The sequence below is a fragment of the Rhea americana genome, unplaced genomic scaffold (genome assembly GCF_003343005.1).
Source record: "Rhea americana isolate MKP2758 unplaced genomic scaffold, rheAme1 scaffold_21, whole genome shotgun sequence".
NCBI classification, from domain to species: Eukaryota; Metazoa; Chordata; class Aves; order Rheiformes; family Rheidae; genus Rhea; species Rhea americana.
Window position 1 is genome coordinate 6,178,242 of NW_028186258.1, and position 10,859 is coordinate 6,189,100.

General features: G+C 50.6%; 1 protein-coding gene across 2 annotated transcripts in view; it reads left to right on the forward strand.

Annotated features, from left to right (window-relative positions):
* AXIN2 (axin 2) overlaps window positions 1-10,859 on the forward strand; it is a 22,211-nt gene that overhangs the window by 2,891 nt on the left and 8,461 nt on the right. For both annotated transcript variants that reach the window (XM_085304722.1, XM_085304723.1), the window contains exons 2-3: window positions 4,122-4,262; window positions 9,239-9,341. In XM_085304722.1, coding sequence (XP_085160848.1) covers window positions 4,122-4,262; window positions 9,239-9,341 — 244 coding nt within the window. The remainder of the gene's footprint in view (window positions 1-4,121; window positions 4,263-9,238; window positions 9,342-10,859) is intronic.

Genomic DNA, 10,859 nt, shown 5'->3' on the forward strand with positions numbered 1-10,859 from the left:
TTTTTGTCTGGGGATTAATGCAGCTTGTTCCTCTACCCTCCCAGGACATTAGGTGGTGCATTTTGCTTTGATCACCTTCTCTTGAATTTCCAGGAGCTTTTGCGCTGAGATCTCTTGGCCCCATGGAGAGAAAAAGAGAAGGAAGTCAAGTTGAGAGTCTTCTCAGCCTTTCCCTGAGCTATCCATTTTTGAAGCCACTTGTGCATGCATGTGCTAGAAGCTGATGAGCATATGGCTGGGTTATCTCTCATCACTGAGCATTTAGGATTGCGTTTAGGATTGGAGCTGAAGCTTGACACGAAGTCTTTCCTGGTGAATGGCCAAACCACACCTCCATCCTAGTATGTTTGATGGAGTTTTTTTTTTTGGAGAATTTTTGCCCTTACTCAGTGCTTTATGTTTTTGAAGCACTGTGCAGGCTGTTTGCATTTGCTTCACTAGGTTGCAATTTGATTATAATAGCAAAAGTTGGGAGCACTGGGCTGAGTGCACCTGATCTGGGAAGCTGAGCAATCTCAGGCCAGCCCAGTGTTTGGATGGGAGACCACCTGGAAATCCCAGGACATGGAGTCACGGCCAGAAGCTTGGCAAACTGGAGACCACAGAAACCATACAAGTTGAAAGACTTTGGCCCCAGCACCAGTAATGGACAGGAACAGTCAAATGAAAACAGTGTTTGAGCCTAGCTGAAAAAAAGGCATATGCATACAAATTGGTAGTTATATATTTGAAGTCCTAATGCAAGAAATATTTTGAATTTCAGCTTCTCCCTTGTCCTTCCAAGCTACTCCCCTCCCTGTATGGTGCAGTGTGGTAAAACTGGCTGCCCCAAACTGCTGAGTGCGTTGGACCTGGCCTCATTGTCCTGGAATCCCAACTATTATTTATATGCAGTTCTAAATTTATCATGCACAAGTTTGTGTACACAGAGCCGCGCTCCTTCCTTTGCAGTGCCGCCGCAGAGTATGTTTTTGTTCAATCCAAGGTGGACTCATCTGCCTCCCATTAAGTCCTCTGTTCTAACATCAGTGGGACTGGCCTTGCTTTGAGAGGGCTGGGGCTTGCAGATGGCCTTCTGCCGGCTCCAAGTGCTTCCTGGCCTTTGAAACAACCCGCTGATGGAGCTCGTTTTGTGTCAAGTTATTGGAACCAAGTTTGGCTTCAATTATCAAAGTAAATGATGCCATTGTAAAGCTATGCTTGAAGCAGTGTTCTACAATTAGAGCATGGAAGCGGTGATTAACATAGTTCTGTAAAAATACACTTTTTCTTCAGGTTTGTGCATGTGTCTTTTTCTTTATTTTGGTCTTTAAACTAGTGATTGCCCAGTGATGTTTGTCCCAAGAAAATATTTAATGAGATTCGGTTTTTGCCTCAAAATGCTCCTTGCAGATTTTCTTTCCCCTTTGTATAGATCTGTGGTTTGAACTGCCAGAGAGCTTTTATTTCAAAGAAGTGGAGTTTGACAATAAAATAAATAAATAAAAGCTCTGGCATTGCAGTGCTATAATAGGGGGTACAAACAAGAGCCCCCTGAAATTTTCATGGCATTGTAATACCTCTGATATGCCCATTGCCTAACATAGCATGTAGGGAGCTACATGCTGTGTGTCATCGCATCAAGATAAGAATAGGCTGAGAAACATCAGACATTCTCCTTGAAGCTCCAGAGCAACTGCTACCTGACAGCTGAAAACACTTTGCATATTGAGTTTGAAGATTTTCTCTGTGTGTGTGTGTGCGTGCGCGTGTGTTTGTGTGCCTGTGTGCAGGAGCTGTGGCAGCAGACCACCTCTTTCCGCTGGAATTTAAAACCCTTGCAGGCAACTTGATGCATCTGGGTACAATTATTGGAGTAAGGTGGTCAGATTAGAACATGGTGAAGCAGCCCCCATCACATTTCTTAAAATATGTGAGGACTTGTGGATGGTGTTGTCTTGAAGATGAGGTCGGGGGCTTATTTTAAAAATATATAAACATKTTCTCGGTCAGTGAAGTTTTAGAGAGTAAGCCAGTGCTGCAGCCCGGTATCTGACAGGGCAGATGAGTGAGTTCTGGCCACTTTCTCTGATGACGTAGGGTGGAAGGCTGGATCTGGACACACCTCTCCCTCCAGCCKTGGAGGGACCTGCTGCCTCCGCCCCCGCCTGCCCAGCGGTCCCTGCTGCTGCCACCACCCCACCGAAGAGCAGGCCTGCCTGCCAGGACGGGCAAAACCCCCCACCCCGGTCCCCTGGGAGCAGGGCGGTGCTGCTGGAGCATCCTGCACCAAGGGGACCTGCACCAAGCAGCACCTCCTGGTCTTGGGCTTTGCTCTTGAGGCCTGAGGCAGTTTCAGATGAAATGACTGGAGGAGCTGCCTCCCTTCCCCAGTCTGCCCCAAATCCAAGCAAAACCGGAGAAGTGCCGCTTGGACCTTGCATCCCTCTGATTAAGATTAGAAGAGTGCATGTTCTTTGGGGGGGGGGAGGGGGGACAATTTTTTTTTTTTTCCTCCTAGCAGGATAACTTAGCTTTCACCCACATGTGGAATTAATTTATCTTCTAAAGATTTAACTTCTTTCCTGTGGCATTCTTGGCTATCCTTTTCTTTTTCTTTTTTTTTTTCTTTTTTTCTCTTTTTTTTTTCATCAATCTCTATTTTTTAACCTCTTGATCTTCCCGGCCGAAGCGCCTCGGCCTGCCTTGGGACAGCCCCTCGTCTGAGCTGCGCCGAAATACCCGCTCCGGCCCGGCTGCTTTTGCATTCGGCCTCTCCCGCCGGAGAGGCCCATCTTCTCCTCCAGTGCTTCCCCTTCCTTTTCTTTTTCTTTTTTCTATTTTTTTTTCTTTTTCCCCCCACTTAAGCCCTTGTAAAGACCAGTGTTTTTTCCCCTTGCGGGCGGAGGGGGGACGTGCGCTGCGGCGGGGCAGCCGGCGCGGTCCCCCGGCCCCCGGCTTGGGGGGAAGCGGCCCTAATTATTGGAGGAATCGGCAGCTCTTATCAGATGACGGACGAGGCCGTTGGCTTTGATATACAAACCGGGAGGCTTAAGCAGCCCCCGTCTTCCCCTCGCCTGGGAACCAAACCTGCCCCTTCTGCGTAATCCCCTTATCACGCCCCCAAGATTTGTGTATTGGTTCTGGCTGTGATTTCCCGCGGCCCTCGGAGGGGCCGGGGACGCCCGCGGTCCCCTCTCCCCGCCTGCTGACCCCTGCCGTGTTGCTCCCCCCCCTCAGCTTTCGGGGTTGCCCTGGGGATTTTTCCTGCGTCCGCTCTTGGGTTCGCTTCCCCAGGGGAAGTCGAGGCCGGCGGTGCTGGGAGCCTGCGTGTCCCTTGATGCCCCTTCCGCCGTCGCCTCCTCGCAGTGCCACCCGCAGCASGTCACGCTGCTCCTGCCTTCGCATCCCCCGTCCTCCCTTCCCCCATCCTAACTCAAAAGCTAAAAAAAAAAGAAAAAAAAGAAAAAAACCACAGGTGGAACAGCTAGTAGGCTCTCCTAAAAAGCAGACCTCTTGAGTTTTGGTAAAACTAGAAAAATGGCACCCACCTTTGGGAAGCCAAGCCTGAAACAGGCGATTTAAGCTTTGCCAGTGCTCACTCGCACGCTTGGTGGTCCTACTCCAGTAGTTTCAGGCAGTTCTCTTGTTTCAGGCAATACAGATACAGTAACTTTTTTTTTTTTTTTTCCCAAGGGAGCCCTAGCTCCTGTCTTCAGAGTAGACTTAAGCATTTATTAGCTGGTGCCTTGATGGCTCTCAGTGGGACTTGAGCTATGAACTTCTTGATCCTGTAGCTGCTGATATCAACAGTAAAGCTCCTGCTGGCCTCAAGCTTAAAGGACCAAGTTTTCAAAGGTATCAAAGCACCTGGAGGTGCTTTCTGGGATTTTCTGGAGCATGTGTCCAAAGTCAAAAGCACTGTCTTTCAAGTTGGACTTAGGGAGCTTTTAGACAGAATATGGTCTGGTCACCACAAGCTTCTTGTGGGCTCCTRGATTTTGGCAATGGATGGAGGCTTTTGCAGGGTCTGAGCAGCCAGTTCATGTTTCTCCTAAGGAAAGTGCTGCCATTAAACCTGTATGCTTTTTCTCTAGCTCARGAATGACTGATAACTAGATTGCTGTTTTGCTTATCCCCAGGTCCTTCAAGAGGAATGATCCTGTTAACCCGTACCATGTGAACTCTGGCTAYGTTTTCGCCCCAGCAACTAGTGCAAATGATAGTGAAATATCTAGCGATGCCCTGACTGATGATTCCATGTCGATGACGGACAGCAGTGTGTAAGTATTGGGTGTTCGCCTAGTCCTTTCGAAATGTGCCATCTGCAAATTAACTGGGCTGATGAACGGTGGAGTGATGGCTCCTGGGTTGTCACTCTACTTCTGCTCTCCTCTCACTAGTGGTCTGCTGAAAATGAGGTGTGAACCTGAACTGAGAGGTGTATCATGGTCTTTGAGGACTGCTGGTAGCCTTGCTGTTCATGGAGATGTGGGGTGGAATAAGGTGGTGAATCCGTCTGTTGCCATCTGAGCTAACATGTTTTCCCCGTGCTGATAGCGATGCCTGACTGTCCCAAGGAGTGCATCTCTCTGTGCCTTTTGTCTTAAGGCCAGGCTTCCTTAGCTATTTATCAGTCATCAAAGAGGAGGAGATTACTTCCTGTAGGAAGTGCTTTCTGTAATTAAGGTTCATCATTAATGTCAGAATGTACATTGAAAGGGCTAGTGACCTGGAGAAGCAAATAGCTGCTCATCTCATGTGGCTGGGGCAGTCTTCAAAGGATTGTTTGAGTGGCACTGTGCGGAGCAGGTCCAAGTGTTTTCAGAGCCTAGGGATGAGGGATGGTTTTGTGGCTTTGTCTAGGACTTGCAGGATCTGCTTTTTCCTCCCGACTCTGCTGAAGAGTGTGCAAGTTTGGATAAGCCGTTTGACCGTTCTTCCTCGGTTTCCTTACCTCTGGCAGGAGAGAACTGGTACTTTTATGTCTGGGTATTGAAGGGATAGTAGGACTCACTTTGTACTTTTAAGGATCATTTTCTTCAGCTGAATAGAAGGCAGATGTTTCTGTTTCCATGTCATGATCTTCACTTGGAATATGAGTCCTCCAGAAAAGCCAACCTGTCTGTTAGACAGCATGCTGTATCCAAGATCTCAGTCTCACAAGTGAAACTTCTTTGGAGTCTCTGCCAGCTGTGTGTAGTGATTACTGTACACTCTCCAAAAGATTTGTGTTCTGGATTTTTATAGTCAACGCTGCTGCATGATGATGCACAATGGAAAACAGGATTTTAAGAAAAAATCCTTGATACATTAACAAAAGCTTTTTTTTTTTTAATACACATGTGTGTTTTGAACTGATATTACAGAAAGAAAAAATAGTTTGTTGTCCCACCAGATTCCCTTATTGAACAATATTGGCATTAAATAAAAGAGCTGAATCATAGGGTGACTTCTTTATTTCTCCTTACTGGCTCTGGTTGTATGTGATCATGTGTCAACAGAGCATTCATTGGGTTAGTCATTTCTGGACCAGTGTAGGGTCACTTGGGATTCACAGGGCTAGGATTATACCCTCTCTTCACAGCAATGCCAATTGTAGGCCTTATACAGATGAGAGCACTGAGTGAGAAATAAAGTGCATGGTGGATGAAAGGCTTAACTGAATCGCTTTCAGCCTATTGTTAGTCTAGGGGAGCTTAGAGGGGATAAGAGGGTAGCAGGCCGCTTTGAAATTTGCTTGAACAAGTGAATAGGAGCTCCCCATAAAGCAGCGCATGAAAGGAGCCTGCCTGTTTTTTCCTGCCGGAACAATAGCCCGTGCGGGCTGCGCGGGTTTGGGGAAGCTTGGCTGATTAAACCGCCGGGAGCCGCGGGCCGGCGCGGCGCGGCGCGGAGGGGGCGCGGGGGGCTGCCGCGGCACGCAGCGGTTCCTGCGGCCGGGCGAGCCGGTTCCTCCCGCTCCGGCCCCCCGCGCGCACGGCTCCGGGCTGCCCGCGAGCCGGGCCGCTCCGGGCTCGATGTGTTTTGAAAGCGGGAGAGGTGGATCGGCACTTCTCGAGGGCTCCGCTAAAGTTAAGGCTGATGTAAAACTTCCTTCACAGAAACGAGGAGCCGGTGCCAAGATTGCAGTGAAACGTTTGGGATTAGCATCCTTTTGGGGAACCTGACTCTGCCGGTCTCTGAAGGCCCTGGAAACGCGCTGGGGCACGGGCCCTCGGCGCTTCCGCAGACCGGGCCGGSGTGCGCTTCTGCCTGCAGATCCTCGCCACTCTTTTAACAGGACCCAATTTCCCCCCCCCCTTTCTTCCGTGCAAATGCAAATCAGTTCTTTTGGCTTAAACTGGTATCAACTGAAGAGGAAAAACTTGTTCTGGAAAGTCTGTCAGACAGAGCAGTGAAGTGATTCCTTTTTTTTTTTTTTTTAATAAACCTAAGTCTGAACTGTGCTGGAGTTATGAGAAGTCTCCAAATAGTGCACAATCCGCCCTTTTTTCTTATAAATGCTAGGTTCAGTTTGTGTATATATATTTTATAATAGCCACCAAGCATCATGCAAATTTATATATCCATTTCTTGATTGGGGGGGGGGACGAGGAAAGGGGCTTTTTTTTTATTATTTGCTTATATCTTATTTATGGATTTACTTTGGACACAGGGGAATGCTGCTGAGCAAACTTCAAATATTACCTTATCTTACAAACCAGGCTTTTGATGTTGGCAAGATCAGAGGCTTGTTTCAGAGCCGTTGCCAAATGAAGATGGGAGTGAATGCATATGCGCATGAGTCTGATATTTCAAAGCAGCAGTAAAACTACATTCAGGTTAGGTCAGGCACATCTGAGTCAAAAGGCTAAGATAATTGGCTCAGCTTAAATGGCAGCTGACTGGAGAGAAGACTTCAAACTCGTGTTTCCCCCCAGAAACAGATTGGCTTAGCACCAGCCTGGTTAGCTGAAATGTTTATAATTAAACTCTACTATTTAGTGCCTAAACTCTGAAGCTCTTCAGCCCACAGCTTTTAGTAGCCAGGAAAGCGAGCGCCAGCGTTTGCCGCGGGAGAAAGGGGAGAGGTTGGGCTGAAGCACCCGACCCGCTCCTCCGCCGCGGCCCTGGGCCCGGCGCTGGAGGCGCTGGCCRGCCTCGACCGTTTTATTCCAAATGTGCTTTCTCTTAGCCTATTTTAGCATTTTTTTTTCTTTTTTTTTTTAATTTCCTCCCTAATATCTCCTCCTCGTTGTGCGGTGCTTGGCGGGAAACCCCAGCCCCGTCCGTCTGTCCCTCCCCTTTTCACCCCTTCCCGCTGCTTGCAGCCTGGCGTCGACCCGTTTCCCTCGTTCTGCAGCGATTCAGAGAGCGGGCAGCAAACTGGCTGTCACGTTCCCCCCTCGCTCTCTAGACCGACTTTCCCAAGCTGCTCCGTAACCTTCCCATCACTGGGAAATGGCTTCTTGTTTCTTTTTCTCCTTTTTTGTTTAATTCTGCAAACTTTGTTACCAGCTGTAAAAGCCGACCGACAAGGCAGGGTCGTGAGAGRCGCGGTTTGATGGAGGACGGGCAGAAGCAGGTCCGCTTCTCGCTGTCGGGCGCTGGTGCCTCGGGCTCCCCTTCCCGGGGACGGGCCGCGGGGGCTCTTGGTCTGCAGTCGCTCTTGCCGCCGTCCCCAGACCTCCGGCTACCTCCGATCGCCGAATTCCGCGTGTTGCGTGGGACGGGAGCGCCGGCGGCCGGGCGCCGCGGCCCGCGGGGCCGTGCGGGGTGGTCGTCCACCCGCATAGCGCCGGTGGCCCAGCGCGGGCTCGGGGACCCACGGCGGGATGCGCGCAGAGTGGCCTCGAGCACTTTTTCTGTAGTCCTGGGTTTTCACCTTGGACTTTGGGCTTTGCAACTCGGTTTGGCTTATTAAAGCAATTGCTCTTTAATGGCAGCTGAAAGCTAGGCCAGGATCTTCACCGGGCCCGAGGCAGGACTTGGAGCGCCCAGCRGAGGCGTCTACCCTTCGGCCTCGAGAGGAAGGACCATGCACCTCCTGGGGGTCATTTTCTTGCGGGTTGTCTCYGGCTGCACATCCGAAAGTTGGGCACGCGTGCGTCCACGTGGCCACAGGACGTGCCATGTCGGCATGCTGTGGGATATTGTCCTCTCTGGCACCAGCCCTGGGTGAGCAGTCAGCCTTTGCTGGCGTCCTCCTGCCCGGAAAGGATGGGAGCTGCTTTCTCCACTCGGGAGATGAGTAAGATGTGGGGGCAGACAGATAAAAGGGACTAGACCGGAGATCAAGGTTATTCAGCCAGTTATTCAGACAAGGGGTGGAATTAGACATTCAGGATTTCCGGGCATGCTCTTCTGGTTGTCCCCACTGTCTGTAGAAGGCCCTTTAATCCTAGTGAAGGTAATTTTTGGGCCTGGCCGGATGAAAACAGGCCACGTTGCCTCAAGCGAGCGGCGCCGTGTGCTTTTCCTCACCTGTGCTCCGTACCTGGTTTGTTCTCCTGGCTTCCTTGCGAGGAGCCGATGTGGCCGAGGGGAGAAACGTCGTACCCAGGAGGGCATGGCCCGGGTTTTCTCGCCCCTCGCAGCAGCCTGCCTGTGCTTGCCAGTCTCGGGCAGGAGAAACCTCTCAGCCCTTGAGCAGTGCTAGCGTGTAGCCATCCGTCTTCAGCCTCTTCCTTCTTGTGTCCACACTGCTGGCACCCCAGGCAGTGTTTTAGAAGAAAGTTGCTGCCATAAAGAGCTTAATTCAGCAGTTACGAGCACAAGTGTGCAGGGCTGATGCTGAAACCTCGCCTTGGAAGGTCCTTTCTGCAAGACACTTCAGAAGTCTGGAACAGGTTGCCCAGAGAGGTTGTGGAGTCTCCTTCTCTGGAGATACTCAAAACCTGCCTGGACACAATCCTGTCTAACATATTCTAGGTGACCCTGCTTGAGCAGGAGTTTGGACTAGATGATCTCCAGAGGTCCCTTCCAACCTCAACCATTCTGTGATTCTGTGATTTTGTGATTCTGTAAGTGAGGCTAATGGGATCTTCTGGGTGTCTTCCCATGGTGGCATTGCCTTYGGTTTGCTTTTCAGCCTGTACTTAGCTACTGCTCATCCATTCGTTGGTGGGCTTGTGGAGTGCTCAGGTTACTTTAGAGAAGAGGCTTGATTAGAACCTGAGGTAATTGTAATCAAACTAATGAGCTGGACTCCGCAGCGCTGTGGTTTGCGCTCAGAGAGCCCACACGTCCTGCTGACGGTGCCTCTCTCTCATGCCAGGGATGGGATCCCTCCGTACAGACTCGGGAGCAAGAAGCAGCTCCAGAGGGAAATGCATCGGAGCGTTAAGGCCAACGGTCAAGTTTCTCTACCTCATTTTCCGGTAAGTACCTGCACTAGCCAGCTGCAGGGTTGGGGTTTGGCCGTAGGCRAGGGCCTGTGCTGGGCCCTGAGGCGGTGAGAGATGTATGGGACATGCTGACCTAGGCAACCATGCAGGTGGAAGGAAGGGGACGGGAGGAAGGTGTTTGCGGCGTTCGCCGCACCCACGAGCGCACCGCTTGCGCTTGCCTCCTTGCAAAAGCCTCCTTACGYGGAGTCAGGCTCGGCCATTCCCTGCAAGTTGGGTGCTAATCAGGGGTTTTCCGAGGCACCGGATTTGGCTTCCGGCTTGGCATTCGAGGCAGGGCTGCCCCAGTTGGCYGCCCATGGGGCGGAAGGCCGTGGCTGCCCGTGCCGGAGCCGGGTCCCCGGGAGCTGGACATCACCTCGACGCGTCTCCTGCGCCCAGAGGCGCGGGCTTTGCCGGGTGCGCCTTGCTCCAGGGCTTCGAAAGCACGCTGTTCGGAAGTTGGCAGGAAATAGGATCTGCTGGCTTCCCACAAGAGGAACGTTTGTGGGAAGTAGGTGCCTTCCAAACTTTCTGTGCCCTGCTCTGAGGGGGCCCGAGTCGTGGAGCCGTCTTGCTCGTGAAAATTAACTCGCTAATGCAGTTCCCTTGCAAACTCCCGATTCCTGCAGCGAATAAACTGTTTACACAGACAAGTATAAACTTATCTTGTCTTGAGATTAATATGCTAAAATTCCTCTTTCTGCTGTCTTAAGCAGCAAGAAATCGTAGATGATATTTCTGGTGGGGAGGGCGTTGGTTTGTGTGGTTTTTCTTTTCTTTTTTCCCCCCCCCCTTCTCTTCCATAAAGAAAGTTCTATAGCCTGAGCTTGTAAATTAGATTATTTTGTCCCAGGGCGTGCAAATCGACTTTCTCTGTAAGGCAGTGCTTTGATCAGGGACTGAATAGAGCCAGCTTGTGTAAGAGTGACAATTTCCAGCAGAGTGGCCTTTTTCTACCCTCACATCATTTCTGGAGCTAAGTGGTTGCCGGAGAGAGGCCCCACCTCATCTGGTGGGTAGTATGTGAAAGAGTTGGCAGTTCAGCTTTCTGCTTTCAGAAAAAAAAAATAAAATAAAATAAAAAAGGGAGGGAGAGCGAAAGTAAGGGTGAGGGCGAGAGGAGTGAGGTGTGTTGGGGGGAGATGGCAGGAAGCAGGGGAGGATGCCGGTGGGTGGGTTCTTTTTCCTTCTGCTTTCTCCCCCCCACCCCCTTTTCCCTACCATTTTTGCTGCTTTTGGCAGAAATTCTCGTTTTGCCTTTTTATATTCTGCACTTGATTTGGAGATGTTCCCTTTTTCCCTTGATAGATCTGCTCGAGGCAGCCAAGCTCAGCAGTGCACCACTGCTAGCCTGCAGCAGCTTTCTTCATTTTCTGTACAAAGAGACTGGGGGGGGGAGATCTAGGACACTGTTGAGACAACACTACCTCAAAGGTGCCCAGTGTGTAGCCAGGAAATAAATTACCAGCACTTCTCTGATCTGCAACCGTTTGACTTCTTCTTCTTCTT